We start from the raw sequence: 16,520 nt of genomic DNA, 5'->3' as shown, positions 1-16,520 counted from the left end.
TTGAGACATTCCTTTAAAGCATCTTGCACATATGAAGTATGCTTAGTGAATAAATTGTTTCCGCTATTCAAATGTTAACATAATTTTGACTCACCCTGTATTTATAATGTCCTGTTGATAGAGTTGGCACTGTTGGGAAGGCATGATGCTGAACTGATTAAGTCAGTAATGGATGTGTGACAGCAAAATCACAATCTTACCAAAGCAGCTAGAAAACTATAAAGGTTAAGGTTAAGGTTGGGAGCATAAACTATAAACATATACATTAAATTTAGTTCATGAAGTTAACTGACTAGCCTAATATAATCAAAAAAATGAGTGCAATCAAAATGCAGTATAATAATAATCATCTTTAAAGTTTATTCAGCGATTTATTAAGACAATGCAATTTCAGTATATGCTCAATGTACAATGTGAGTAGGAAACTTTGCATAGATTATTTTTTAAGACTCACAACTTTTCTGAAATTAGAACAATCTACTTCTACAGAAAAAAAATGACAAATGCTTCATTCAAAAGAAATTTAAAGAACTCAAATGGAAGTATAAAATCTTTGCTACAATATGACTATGTTCCACTACACTTACCTTCAGGTAGAATATACTGTTAGAAACAATCTTCCTGAAAATCTTAACACTAAAATTATTCTTGGGTACCAAAAGCATTAAATCACCTTAGCATTCTTATTTTCCTCCTAAACAGCCTCACAGGAGTTTCTCCGTTCGTTGGAGAAAATGACAGAGCAACTGTATTGAACATCAGGAACTACAATGTAGCATTTGAGGAGAAGATGTTTGAAGACCTTTGTCGAGAAGCCAAGGGATTTGTTATCAAACTTTTAGTCTCTGATAGACTGTAAGTAATCAAATAGAGCATTTGTTGTTCTTTTTTAATTTCTGTGTTGGAGAATGTGGGATTGTGTTTAGAAGGATGCAATATGTGCTGGAAATATGTCACAGTGATATAACACTAGTGATACCTTAGGAATAGCCATCAAGCAATAAAAAGTGATATTATATAGATGTTAATCCATTATTGAGCCCTCTTAATATACAGTAGCCCAATGTCTCCTGTGTCTGGGCCTATCAAGGCAACAAGGGTGCAAAGCAGAAACCAACCCTAAATGGCGGGTCTTATGTTGGGCCACTTTAGACTACTGTATTGATATCACAGGTACATCCTAAGGATGAGGGTAGAAAACCAGAATAAATCAAGCTAATATAATTCTTAAAACTTCTAAAGCTAAAGGCTTGAATTTGGTCGAGCTAATAATATTTATGTTCTACTGCAGTAAATATTACTAGCAAAGAGATAAAGAAAAAGAAGCATTAGTCATAACCAAAGCAACTAACCTAACCAGAAATCAAATAGAACTGCCACCAAATCTAAAATAAAAACCCCAAATCAAAGCTAAAGATCTTCTACCAGGAAACAATCATTAAAAATTCACACACTCTTGTTCAAAGATTTATCTCTGAAGTGCTTCATAAAAATTTACAAACAAGACAATATAGCCAGTATGTCACTAAAGCTGTGTGAAAGGTAAATTAGACGAGTTACACATGACAGCGGAAATTATATTATTAGGCTACACCGGGGGGCTCCAAATCTGCACCTGGAGTGTTACTGTGGCTGCAGATTTTCATTCTAACCCTTTTCTTAATTAGTGCCCAATTTTGGCTGCTAATTAACTTCTTTTCCCTTCATTTTAAATGCAATACATTTTACTATTAGAAATGTGTGTGATGCAACATCTGTTGGAATGACAGAAACATAGTAGCCCGATGGAAACCCAGACAGACACATATAAACATGTATCCTTTTGTTTAGGTGGATTATTATGTATACCCACACTCATGCCCTTATTTCAATTTTAGAAATAGTCTCCCTGATGAATGTAAGGATATATATGGTCTTTTTCCATATCCATTCATCTTTCACAGCAGCAACATCAGGGTACAGAACATCTTGTAGCCAAATTTCCTACATTACAGGGAAGCTGAAGATACCATCTTTTTTTGGAGCTGGTTGGGGATATTTCTGCAATATTCACAATCAAATCCAAATATCCGTTTTATTAAATTCAGGGACTGCAAAAAATGTTACAGATTCTGCATTTTTAGTTTTCAGTTAAGTAAAGTGGAGTTACATAATGCATTCTTGTTATCATGGTGCCAGAACGTGGCAACGTGTTACATGATGGTCAGACACATGCGGGTAAAAAGTTCACTCTGTAACTGTGGTAATATTTATATTTCTACTGCAACTACTACTACACTGTCATATTTTGAAGATTCGCGGTCTACAGTTAGTTTCATGCAGTTATTTTAGGCTTTACAAACTGAACTTAGGTATGTGGAGAAAACACACTCAGGCATGTAGAAGGTGTTCTCTATGTAGACAGTTAATAGACTAGACATTGAAACCTTGTCACCAGGGATGTAAGACAGCAGTAGTAGTTGTCTGTCTCTGAAAGAGATGTTAGAATTGTAAAACAGTCTTTTCTTTAACAACTGAAAATCAATTGGTGCTGTAATAAATTAATAAACAGCCTAGTGCTTCTTCCTCTTCTTCCTTTTCCTTTAATTATGTGGTATACAAGATTACCTAATACAAAAAAAAACATTTGATTATTAATCTATTTTAGGAGACCAGATGCAAATGAGTGTCTTCGTCATCCTTGGTTTAAGGTAAGCCTTGTAGTCTATAGTACATGTTAATTGTTCATCATTTTGAATCATCTCAGTAGTATGTTTGTCTAGTTCAGTGGTTCTTATCCTCTGCCAAATTCATGGATCCCTATAACAATCTGGTTAAGTATAAGATATGTGTGAGGAAACTGTAAATAAAATTAGGTGGTGTGAATATTGTGGAGGAACTGATGAAGAATATGTGCTCAGAGATACAAAAATGATTTTTAAGAGTATTAATGCTGTAAAATAAAATTCATTGATTTGTGTAAAAATTCATGAATATCCATACTATGTGGTGGCTCTGAGGCTAGGGATGTCTGCCGGCAATTGGAAGATTGATGGTTCGAATCCCATAAATGCTATGAGTGATTCCACTCTGTTGGGCCCTTGAGCAAGGCCCTTAACCTGGAATTTCTCTGTCCTGGGCATCCAGCCCTGCAAGCAGGTCCTTCAACTTGCAGGGAAAACTCGGGGGTTGGTGGCACTCCAGCCACTGTAAAAAAACCTCACACTGTTCCATTCCATTCAAATTAGTGTGGTGCTGAGGTGTCACCCATGGCACGACTGCACTTAGGTCCTAATTTGGGATCCTGCGGTGGATTTGTCGTGTGGTGGGGGCAACAACGCACTGTATCAGTGTATGCTCCCAACCTCTCCTCTCTCTCATACTATATGCTCTGCAATGCTGCACATTGTTAATAGCACTCTATAAAATAAAAAGGAACTGATTTGTATAATCCACTTGTCCTTGTGAGAGTTGCAGTGACAATGCATCAAGTAAAAGAGACCAAGTCAAATTTTCCCCAATAACAGTCACCAGATTATTCTGCAGAATTTCCAGGTATTCCTAGGCAAACAGAGAAATACAACCTCTCCAGCATGTCCTAGTTCTGCTCTAGTGAGAGTTATTCACAGCCATTCCTAATGCATGCCCAAGGCTTACCTTGCCATCTTTCCTTACCTTTAATGTTTAACAATAGATCCTAGGATTGCTACTATGACATGCTACAGGTGCCTTTTGGCTACAATAGTTTACACTACTAAGGTCTTGAACGAGTTACATTTAGATTCTTTGTCTCAAACCTCCTCTAAGAAATAGAAGAGGCCTTCCTGGAGGTTCACTTCATCTCAAACTCAAAATGATGTGCTCTTTAAGAAGTTACAAGCCTAACTCAGTGCAAATTTAGGTTATAGTATGTCCAGTTGATACAGTTGTGTCAAGAATGCATTGTAAATTTACTGTACTTCTAGCATTAATTTAAATTCTACACATCATGCATTCTTCATTTTGTTTCTGAATAATTTGTGGCTCCATTGCATTGTTATTTTTGTGCAATGCTGCCAACATTTTGTGTTTTTGGATTTCCTAGACCTGTCATTTTGTGTGCTGTGTGTATGATAAGCATGATGTATTTGTGACCAAAATATTTATGTGGATGGCCACCTGTTTTAAGCACTGGCTGAACTATGAGCAATTAGTTGAAAGAGAGAAAAATGAGAGAATAGAGCTTAAGCAAACAAATATATATATATTGTGGTGGATGGCTGGGGTTCATACCCAGTCGGGATGCCTGGATGATGGAAGGACCGGGAGAGGAGCAGTACCTCCCCTGGAACACGAGAAGGCAGCTGCCATGGTGGGGGGGCCACAGGAATAGAGCTTAGAAGCTCAGCCTTGTGGGGACCGGTGGCCTCTGCCAGGGGGTGCCTGGATGGCTCAGAAGCCATGGTATGGAAAAGGAAACAGGTACACCCGGAGTGCTTCTGAGTGCCCATGCAGCACTTCTGCCACACCAGGAAGTGCTGCAGGAAGGTCATCAGGGATCACCTGCAGCACATTCAGGTGCATTATAAAAGGGGCCACCTCACTCCATTCAGGGAGCCGGAGTCGGGAGACAGAGGATAGAGCTTGCGAGGAGAGGAATGGAGGCTGCCAAAGAGAAAAGAAGAGAGAGCAGAAGAAAAGGGACTGAGCTTTGTTGGGGTTTGTGCACTGTGTGAACTGTGCTGAATTGGAAAGGAAGAAAATAAAAAAGAGTGAACTTGTGTAAGTGTGCCTTTAGTGTCTGTCTGTGCTGGATTAAGTGCTGGTATAGCGCCATCTATTGTTGCAATATATATAAAGAATATATTCTTTAATTTATTAGGAAATTATAACATTTATAACATTTGCACATAATGCATTCTTCCAATAAAATTTTAGAATATCAGGGGGCTTTGCCCCCTGCTCGCTTCGCTCGCCAACCCCCATTTTTGTTTTTCCAGATACACAATTTTAAGATTTTTTTTTTTTGAATTGTTGCTGTTTCATCCGTTTCACTTTTATTTCTGAACTTCTGTAAAAACAACATTTGGAATCTTTTGAGTCCCAATGTGCTGCATCTTTTTAATGAGGTCAGTGAGATGTGTTTAATGACTTTGTACCATAATTCAGGATAGGTTTCTCTGTTTGGAATTTCAGCACAGACAAAACGATCTACATCATCAGCAGTTAATAATTTTTTTTGCAAAGTAACCAATAAATGCATGTGAGGTAAACTCCATTTTTTGAAATTCTCTTGACTTAAACTTCAAAGCCTTACAATATGTACATATTTCTGACATATCACCTATGTCCATATATTCGATCTCTATTCGCCTTTTCGTTATTTCTCCGAGTAATAATTTCTCTTTCTTTGTGTTAATGCAATTTTTACTTTCTTTGTTTTGACACTGTCATTTTCTTCTGCTTTCATATTCTGTATCTTGCTCTGCATGTGTTTCGTGCCTACGTTTTTTTTGAGGCTTTTGAATTCCAGTTTTCATTATCTCTAACCTGCTCTGCATGTGTTTGGCCGCCTTTTTTTAATCTCTTTATGACGTTTTACTTTGTTTTCTACTTTGTCTTTATTTCTGACCTCGCTTTATCCTGCTTTTGTTTCAATGACACCTGGTCTGTAGTGATTATCCTCCCTTTTTCGAGTTTGCGCTACTGCGATCTTTACTTTCTTTTTTTTATACTTTCTAATTTTCCTACTTTCATATTCTTTAACTTTCTCCACATGTGTATCACGGCAACTTTTTTTTTTTGAGCTTTTTGAATTCCATTGCTTTCATAATCTCTAACCTGCTCTGCATGTGTATAGCACCAACATCCGTATTGGACGTGCTTTTTTTTTCCAATTCCACTTGTTCTGGGCTTATAATTACTTTCCTTAATTTCTGAAGTTGCACCTAGATTATTCTTTTTCTTTTATGTCTCTCCAACGCTTTTGAGTCTCTTTTCTCCGCATTGCTTTCTTCTTTGCTTACTCGTCTACATTTCATCTATAACGTATTGTCCTTATACACTTTATATGCACTCAGAGTCCTGGATCTGTGTGTGCTCAAAGCCAAAACACGAGAGTTTTGATGACCGTGGTCTTATTTGGTTGTAAGTAGGGCGTGTCTTGCAAGAATCTCATGTTCTACGTCATCGCGAAACAGCCCTGGGTCAATCTCTTGGCACAAAGTCTCATGTTTAAGGTCCTTGCAAGATGCCCCGTGGCCAATCTCTTTAGTCTCGCAGGTCTTTTAAGTGTCTTCCGTGATCTTAATGTGAAGATCACGTCTTGACGCCCTACTGTTTCTCTGCAGGATTTTTTTTTTTATAATAGAGAGATATTTATGCCCGATAATGGAACTCCTAAAGCTCATTAATGGTCACACAGAAGTCCCAAGAGCCACAGGTTAGGAATCCCTGGTCTAGTGACTTATAAATCTGTGACAGATTGACAGATCAAATAATGTTTTAATAATTGTAACAATGTCAGATTCACATATCAAATAATGTTTTATTGATTATAGTAATGTTATTGTTAAATTTTTTGGAACATCCTTGAACAGTGATAAAGCATGGTAACCACTACATCACCATGCCACCCAGTTATCCATCACTAAATAGTTGAAAGACAGAATTGAGGAATCTCATATATTTTGCTACCTTGTTTGTGTTTTGGAATTACATGACATGTACTATAAGCTATTTCTCACTGAGTTATTTTCCTTTGCTCTTTTTATAATTCACTGTTATATATATTTTTTCTGTTTAAGACATTATCTAAAGGGAAAAGTATTTCTACAGAGCCCCTCAAGTTGTTTCAGTCTAGAAGAAAGTGGCAGGTAAATATACTTAATAAAAAGGCTTTATTTTTTTCCTGGACAGAGTGAATTGTTTTCTCGACATTCATACATAATCCAATAACAAGATTTCAAGTTGATTGTGCTCAGAATGCAGCCCCAGTCCAATTATGTGTTTAATTGTGATTTTAAACAATCCACTTTGTGTATATTACATTTTGCTGTATTTCCAGGCTGGTTAAATTGATAGTTATTTTTGTGAATTATTTTTCTGACATATTATTCTTCTAGTCACTGTAGTAAAATGTGACAACTATTGCCTAAACGTTACTGATTATCTATGGCACATGAATAAAATGCATGTGAGACTGTAATTTTGAACACCATCTCAGTCATTATTTGATGGCTAAATACTATTTTGCTTATAGTTATCTGTTTTAATTTATGTATTTTTTAGCGGTCACTTATTAACTACAAATCTAAAATGGTGATGCGATCCATACCAGACCTTTTGGATGATTCATCCACCCATGTCTCCATAGCAGTTCCAAAGCACCTTAAAGAAGGTTCCCCTCCTCCTTCATCATCCTCAGACTCTGAGGATATTGATGAGCTGCCCTTCATTCCTATGCCTCTCACAATGGAGTTTTCCAGCTCTAGAATGTCACTTAATGAAATTCCAGCTGATGATGAGATGGTGGGACGTCCAAACGGGAACCTAGATGTTGTGGGGAAGGAATCAGAGGGACCGGTACCAATGCAGTGTGAGCCGCCAATTTCAAAAAAAGAAGTTACAGAAGTTCATGGCAGGGGTCGCTCTAGGAAAAGGGCAACACAAGACGAAGATAACCAATCTTCAGATGAGGACAGTTCAGAGAGACCAGACCATGCAAAGAGGCCTCTTAGAAAAGGTTCAAGTGTGGAGTCAGATAAAGGAGAAGGAAGCTCAAAGAGAGGAGAATTAAGGAGAGGCAGTTCTGCTGACAGTGCTCTGCTGCTACATATTAAGGCAGAAGAAGGAACTACTGATGGTCAAACAGAGGAACCCAAAAAGGGCCTCAAAAAGGCTCTTTCAATGGAACTTCCAAGGAGGAGTCCAAGTCCCGGAACTTTGGATGAACGTCGCAAGCTAAGTCATGAGGACTATGCATTAAAACTGGAATTAATGCGTCAAAGGTTACTCAGAGGTGGATCTGTAGACAAGAAAATGAGTGGCCTAAGGGAGCCCTTGTTAGAAACCCTTAGACTTGCAGAAGATGATCCACAGAAACGTTCCACTTCACTTGAACGCTATACACGGCCACCCCGTGGAAGCCCAGTTCCACCTCTTGCAAGGGCAGCATCAAGTGACACCCCTAGAGAAGTCTCTTTAGATCCAAAGGTGCTGCGTAAGAGTGCTTCTTTCAGTCAAGGTGACACTGAACCCATTCCACTCCATCGACGTTTAGGAGCCCCTTTAGAAATACCTCTAACTCAGATAGAGGGTAAACGACTACAAGAATGTGTTTCTATGTCAGCTCTCACTGAACAAACAAAGTTAGACTCTAGACCATCAACTCCAAGAGAAATTTCCTCCAAACCGCCAACACCAGATAGAGAAGAAATCGAAGGAAGTATGGCAGAGACTATTAAAACTTCAGAGAAAGCTGGTAGAACCATTGAAAAAGCAGAAAACACAACTCTGAAAGTAAGCAAGCCATACGAAGTGAATGTTGATAAAGTGAAAAAGTTGAGTGAGTCGGTAAAGGAGACAGTGACAACCTCTGAAGACATGGTTAGAACTCCACAAGAGGAGACAGATATCTCAAAGAAAGTTGTTATAGACACAGATGTTAATGATATGACCAACAAAAAAGCTCCAATTCCAGCAGAGAAATCAAACTTAGTAAAAGAAGTATCTCAGAAACATCTGATTCGGTCAGTCATTGCCCCTTGTGCTGAACCATCATATGATGAGAAATTACAAATGGCTAAGTTGCCCCCAGAAATTATTATTACCAAGTCAAGTACTGTAGTACCTTTAGAGATCAATATAAAAGGTCCTCAAAATAATGTTCCACTACAAGCTATACCTTCACCGACCACACAGGTTTCATTTTCAGCTCCTTCTGCTCGACCTTCTGCCTATGCAGAAATTATGCAGGCTATTGTAGTTCCTGAACACAAAAACAAAGGCCAAGAAGCCAAGCCAGAAACAGAAATCTCAACAACTGCACACCCAGCTGTGTTTTCTAGAGTTGCATCAAATGAACAAACTAGGAAAGAACCCAGTCCACCAAAAACTCCTCCACCACCTGCCTTATCGCAGCCAACCTCAGATCAGGAGCCAAAACATATTATTGAAGATTTAGCATCTGAAGAGGTTTTTGAGGCAAAGTTCAAAAGGCGAGAGTCTTCTCTCACCCGTGGGCTAAAGCTACTTACAAGGTCCAAATCAGAGGAAAAATCTTTAATTCTTCCTCCCTCTTCAGGTGAGGAAATTTACCGTCCTGGGCCTATTGGTGCACCGTTAGAGTTTGTTAAGCCTGAAGAACCAAAAAAGTTAGAAGAAAGAGCAAAATCTGTTCAAGATCTGCGAGAGGCAGAAAAGGATACAAGCTTTATGAGGAGACTATCTTTACGCCTGAAAGGAACACCATCAACTGAGAGGAAGGAAGTGAAGTCCGGAGAAGAGAGTCCTGCTCTTGAACATTCAGCTCCAAAAAGAAGGCTGTCTTGGACTCTAGGTCGTAGCAGTTTCAGGGATAAAAAAGAGAAAGAGGTGGAAATGGTACGAATGGAGCCTGGAGCTGAAAAACAGTCTTCCCAAGAAGTGGAAATCAAAGAATCTAGGAAACCAAATGAATCTCCTGTCTTGACAATGCGCAAGAAGATTGAGTCAACAGTGGCTGGGATTTCAATGAGGATACGTAGCCACTCAGAAGAGAGGAAGGAAGAGAAGAAAGGAGAGAAGGAAACAAAACAAGAGAAGAGGACACCTTTGCTTTCATTACTCCGTAGGTCTAATTCTGAGGGAACAAATCTAAAAAGACTGGGCGTGCCATCCAATCAGCTTGCATCCCAGTCTCATGCAGCACCATCTACAGAGTCACTTCAGTCTGAGTCTAGTGTCCAGTCAGAAGCTGCTGTAAAAGGTAAGTATATGATCTAATGCTATGAAATATCAAACTAAATACAGTATGTTCAGCTATTTATCAGTCATTAACTGGTAAATTATATAAGAATACAAAGTTAAAACTGTTGTAAACTGACAAAACATTTTATATAATTCTTCCTGTATTTTTTGAATTTGCAGTATTCAAACTCTCTTTTATATATAAGCAGTTTCTCTCGGAGAAGAAAGAATATGTAAAATTACAATAGATATTGCAGTACCACCTACAGTTTTAGAAAATAAAGCACTGTTCAAGAATACAACAACGTGTAATACATTGTGAAAAAGTTTAACACTGAACAATCTCGGTGCTAATCAGAAGCAGTCAGAGAATCAAAGTGTTTGAGCTGTTCTCATGTGAAGAGTATAATACTAAATGGGGGTGGGATGCTTTTATTTGAACAGGGTTAAATCTACAACATCTCTTAAGTTTTCAGTTTAGGGGCTTTTGCATTTTATTTTTAACTAAGGTAGAGAGTAGCATTTTTTAATTTCCCTATTTTTTGTATCATAACTCAAAGCATTGCTTTGTTTTAAGCTGCATCTGAAAGTGATCGCAGATCCAGGTGGGATCGATGGGGACTGACAAGGAGCAAGAGAGAAAAAGGATCTTCTCAACCCAATATTCCATCGGCTATTGCTAGGGAGAATGGCACTCTGGATGGTCATCACTATACTAGATTAGCGTCAGGTAACTAAACTAATTATCATTTTTCCATATAAAATTATTAATACTACACTGATAGAGATCTCCACCTACGGCAGGTTCTTGCTTTATCCTTCATGCTGCCTGAATAGGCTATCCCACCACTACATTTAACTGGATTTGAAAACAGATGCATTGGTGATTCCAAAAATATAAAACATATCTGATAATGAATGTAAATTGAAATATATCTATATATATAGTCAATGTATGTGTGTATGCATGTATGTTCCAGCATCACTTCCAAACGGCTGGAGCAATTTTCATGAAACTTGGTATACAGGTTTCTCATTGGTCAACTAAAAATACTGTAGGGTGAAATCACCCCTAACCCACCCCCCTTCTGGGTAGGGTGGGGGGTGATCTTACAGTTTTGTGTGCATGTTATCATCCAGTTGACACTCGGAATGACCAACAGAGGGCCAACTGGAGGTGACTGCCAGCATTCCTTATGTTTAAGCACCACCGTGCCCCTGTTGCTTTTGCAATTAAACAGAATTGGCCAGTTCAGAGCGTCAGCTGGATGATAACATACATACAAGACCGCAAGACAAGCACATTAGTGAGTCTTCATTGTTTGTTAATTTATTTTTATTTTTAAAGTTGTGTTTTTTTTTAATTATATTTTTCTCAAACAAATAAAAAAAAAAAAAACTTTATTTTCCTCCCAGCAACACTGGGTATTTCAGCTAGTTGTTAATAAAGATAGCACTTGTTCAGGACATTGTTTTTTTCCTCTCAGATGTACCAAAGCTTTAATGGGAATGAGCAAATCTTCTTCACAAAAAGAGTGGTGGGACTCTGGAAAGAAAACTACCTGTTTATGTTGAAATGTGTTCCCTTATGTTGTGCACTAACCAGTTTGATGGATGTATAGATGATTGCATGCAATGAAATATACCTTCATATGTTTTGAGTCCTTCTTCAGTGGCAAATGACATGACAGGTTAATTATATTTCATCATAACCATAAAAATATTGAAAAAGCATAGACCTTGAAGACCATGCCAACCCAGAAATGGCTGTTTCATCTTTGTTTAATGCAGTTTTCTGGATTGTTTTGCAGCATACAAACAACAACATTTAGTCATGTTCAGTTTTGCAAAAAGTACAGTTCTATGTTTTGCTAGGACCATGTTCGTCCAGTACATTGAATGCACAAGATCACAGAATGGCCATATTGTGAAAATATTTGATGTTTTCATTATTGTAAAAGACATGTTTCGTTTCCAGTATATCTTAAATAGATGTGCAATTTACTTTTGATGGTGTATAGATCAAGGATATTTTATACCTTCTATAACACTGAGAGGTCAGTTTAGACTGTAAACCACATACATTAAATTACACAGCACATTTTAGAACAGTGGGTTAACTCAGAGCTTGTGACATTAAGAGCACAAACAGTAAGGAGAAGCATCTTAAATACTTCAGTGCTTTCCTGTTACAAATATATTTATCACTTTAATTTTCTTTATGCCAGATTAATTTGTATGTTCTCTGCTTTACATATTTGATATCTATACTAAGTGTCTCATAAAATGAGAATCTAGATTGTTTTGATAAGACAATTCAGGACCCTTCTTCGTGCAATCATCTTGCCTGAAGAAGGGGCCTGAGTTGCCTCAAAAGCTTGCATATTGTAATATTTTTAGTTAGCCAATAAAAAGTGTCATTTTGCTTGACTTCTCATTACATCCATAAAATGGCTAACACGATACAACACCCTAGAACTACATAAGACATAAAAGAATAGTTGTTTCAGCTATTTTAATCACTTTCTCAGTAAGAGGGTATTGATCACAACTAAGGACATACTGTAAGCTCTGACCACCAATTCATAATACCCCTCAAACAGTCTCCTTCTATACAACCTCCTTCTGCATTTGGGAGAAGGACCTAACGATCTTCTGCATGTTCTAAAGCTCTTCAAGCCTTATGAAATAATGCCAGGTAAAACTATTAATTGGCTAATAATCTTCCTTCTTTCTAAGGCTTAATTCCTCCACTCATTCTGCCTCAATTCCAACTCCCATCCCTAGTGCTAACTGCTTTAAATTTATGAACATTGGCATATCACCTTCCATTAATGGGGTTTCCCCTACCAAATTTTCTTCAGATCCTTTCAGACAGCAGATCTTCACTCATTACCTGAACTTATACTACCTTTCATTTTTAGTCCACTGTAGCGTTTATTTAAGTGAATGATGCTCCTCAATCTAACTGTGTTAGTGCTATGATTCACTGGTTAAAATTCACTTGTTTACTGTCCAAATTTATTCAAAAGACTCAAGATGAAACAATGTATTGTAATCTATGACAGAGGTGATGCACTTATCTCTTTGCTAGATATACAACAATATCCCTTTCAATTACCTCCAGCCAGGTTTCCTTTTAAGTCCCAGATGATCCTAGAGCCAGTTATACTTTTCAAATTATAAACAGTCCGGTCCCCCCTACCACCTTCCATAAGGCACTCATCCTTTCTTACCACCATTGCCTTACTCATTGGTATTTTATGTACCCAAGTACTTTTTTGCATTTTGAATTAGCATACTTGGTGACTCTTTGATAGTTCCAGCCTAAAGTCATTCCAAAAACTTCTGTCCTATTCCATCTTCTTCCTTTTTCTCCTATCTACAGTTTTGGTGATGTTGGAGATAAACAGTGTCATTAATATCCATCCAATCTCTTAGTTCCCTTGTTCCCTCTTTTCTTTTACCACATATCTGCTCTCTGTTCTTTGCTGCGTAAGTTCCTCTATAAGTCTCTTCCTCTTCCTAATCAATGGTCGTGGGTCTAGCAGATCACCCCTGTCTGCTGAGGCACCATGTTCAAACACATTAGAAATCATCAATTCACAAAATTTATGGGATAAGTTCTGTATTTTTGAAGAACTTATTACTTTATTTCTGTCAGTTGTGGCATACTTTTGTTTGTCCTACATACTAGTTTTGTTACATGACGCTGTAATTAGTAATATTATATAAAACTGAACATCTGAGTGGACTACTATTGATGCAAGTAGGGCACTTCACTAAATGCAAAACTAAAGCCAAAACGTAATAAATGTCCACTTCAGTGTAGCAAAGATGCCAAACTCACAAAACCTGTTATTTGTTTTGTTTGATTATGATGACACAACAAAGTTGGAAAGAATTTTATTACAGATTTCTACCACTGTTTTTCACTCGTTCTATTCTGAATTCACAAGTTACTTGGCTGAGTTTTCATGTAAAGACCACATAAGAGAACCAAGAGCTTTGTTGCTTAAATTATATAAAACTACATCCTTTTGCCAAGGTGGAAAAAAGACTGACTGTTCCGAAAAGGAGACTTAAAAAATGGATCAAGAGATGACTTTAGGGAAAAGTACCAAAAGAATATAGTCAAGATTCAAAGCAAAATTCAAAACACCAGAGGTCAAGAGATCATATTACTAAAACCAAAATGAAAACCAAAAGTGATAGTAAAAAAACAATGCATGGGATCACTGCCAAATGTGCCAAATGTCAAAATGCAAAGAAGTTATGCGGTAGAGAGTGCTGTAAATATCCATATGCTTGGATACTGTCTGATCCACACCTCCATGTCTTATATTGCCAGCGTCATAACTTCAGAAGGCAAGCAATTGTGGATAATGTGTCCAGCAAGAGTAATAGCAATAAATCATTGAAGGACACTACCCATGGAAATCCAAAGTGGCATCACGTACTGTACAGTGTGAAAAAGGTAGAAAATATTAAATTAATGCAAAGTAAACCAGAATATCAAAACATACATACACACATACATCCAAAATGTGGAAGAACTAAATGAGAATATTATGTGTCTCTACTTTCTGTTGACTGACCTTCAAAGAATCCAGACAATTTAAAGCTGGGGATTATAGCACTTCTGTTAGCTATAAACTGATTTTTGAACACAACCTTGCCAAGCAATAAATAAATAAACATCTGTGTAATTCATGCTATATTTCAATCAGGGTTCCATCCCTGGCTAGAGTATCATTTATGTTTATATTGTTCATTGTATGTGTTAACGTTGTTGACTAGTTAGTTTTTGTATATCAAAATATCTTCTGTTATGTGTTTTGTGGGTGGTCCCCCAAGAGGCAGAGCCACCGGCCCTCCACCATCAAGAGACTGCTTGTTTATTTTATTTATTGTATATGGTGATGTTGCTGATTATTTAATTTCTGTATGTCACAATATCTTCTGCTATGTTTTCTGGGTGGTCCCCTAACCGCAGGGCCAACTGCACACCACTGTCATGGGGACTACCCAGAGTCCCTTGCAGTTCATTAAATGCACTCATGGTGAGGTGTGTTTTGGTGGATTGGTGAATTATTCTTGTGCTTTTGTGATTTTCTGGATTGTTCACCCTTTTTGCTCTGTTGTTTTGAATATTCTTGGGATTTGTGAGTTTGCACTTTGTTTCCCCTGTTGTCTCTGGTAATTCTTTTTGCCCTCTACTGCTCAGAGTTTATTTTTTGTGCCACTGAGCATTTTTATAAAAAAAAATTTTTTTATATATAAAGATTCTGTATTTCCATTTGTGTGACTAGCCAGTGTGTGATGGTATTTCCCCCTCTAATGTGCAATTTTGTGATTTTTGTACTTTGGAACTCATCACAAGTGAGCACTACCTAGAAACACTGTGAATTTTAATACTGACTGCATTGACTCAGAAAGTGACTCGGTATACTCACATGGAGATATTAAATGTAGAAGGCAGTTGACAAAATCCATAGATAAGTAGAAGTCGGCCTGAATGGATATTGTTACTATCATTTTGATATTTATCAATTGTGCCCAGTAGGGGGCACCACTGAGCCCCCAAATCCTCCAACAGAGCAACACCAAGTCTCGGTTCAAATAATAATTTATTTTAATAAATACCTTCACAGGTAAAGCACAAACAGAGCACAGGCACAATTCCTTATATTCTCTTTTCCTTTCAGTCCTTCTTCCTCTCCATCCACTCGGCCAGGTGAGTGTTGCCCATCACCTCTCCCGACTCCAACTCACCTGGATGAGGTTGAGTGGCTTCCTTTATGCCAGACCCGGAAGTACTCCGATGTTCCAGGACAGGTGGGAGTTCCTTAAAGTGGGGATGATTTGTCCCTGCAGCACCCCCTGGCAGCACCAATGGAACATCACAGGGCTGTGTAATGGGACTGCAATTCCCAGTCTGCCCTGTAGGTATCCATGCAGGCACTGTAGCTAAGGAAGACTGCCACCTATTGTATCAGGGGAGCAAATAGTCCATGTGAGTGGTCTCCCCATGTCCTTTTGTTAAACTGGCCTCCCAGCCAGGTAAGGAACCTTATAACATCCTGGCTGGAATGCTAGCCCATGGCAGGTGTCCATAACATAATGTTAAGTGTCAAGAAACTTTTTTGCTTTTTGATGAATCAATAAATATTTTCTGCACTTCACACTTTATTCTTTTTACTCTATTTATTCCAAAGATCTTTATGGAATGGATGTTTCACTATAATTTCCTTGGAGAACCAACTTTATATTTTATTTACATTATGTTTAATATTTACTTTGCCAACATTCTGTTTCCAGGTGAGCTCTGCCAGTTTGGGGGTCTACTGTTATGACACTCCATTCCTGGAAGTCATGCAATCTGACATCACTAACACAATATTTTAAAAGCTAACACCACGGGGTATGCAGTGTTCAAGACTCATTTTTACTTTCAAAAGACTTTTCTTCTTATTTAGTGCTACAGTTTTCTGATTTCTGCTTATGATTTACAACTTTAGTTTTGGTTAGCGTTTTAATTCTTGAAAATAAGATCTTTGACTTTCCAGTAACAAACTCTTCCTGATTTTAATACACATTCATCTTCTGGACTT

General features: G+C 37.7%; 1 protein-coding gene across 1 annotated transcript in view; it reads left to right on the top strand.

Moving 5' to 3' along the window:
- The window catches only part of spega (striated muscle enriched protein kinase a), a 450,531-nt gene that overhangs the window by 394,553 nt on the left and 39,458 nt on the right, over positions 1-16,520 (top strand). Inside the window, exons 27-31 of the mRNA XM_051931209.1 lie at positions 703-855; positions 2,648-2,690; positions 6,765-6,833; positions 7,249-9,925; positions 10,484-10,636. Of these exons, the coding sequence (XP_051787169.1) occupies positions 703-855; positions 2,648-2,690; positions 6,765-6,833; positions 7,249-9,925; positions 10,484-10,636 (3,095 nt within the window). The remainder of the gene's footprint in view (positions 1-702; positions 856-2,647; positions 2,691-6,764; positions 6,834-7,248; positions 9,926-10,483; positions 10,637-16,520) is intronic.

Source organism: Erpetoichthys calabaricus, chromosome 8 (genome assembly GCF_900747795.2).
Source record: "Erpetoichthys calabaricus chromosome 8, fErpCal1.3, whole genome shotgun sequence".
Classification (NCBI taxonomy): domain Eukaryota; kingdom Metazoa; phylum Chordata; class Cladistia; order Polypteriformes; family Polypteridae; genus Erpetoichthys; species Erpetoichthys calabaricus.
This window is presented reverse-complemented; position numbering and strand designations above follow the sequence as displayed.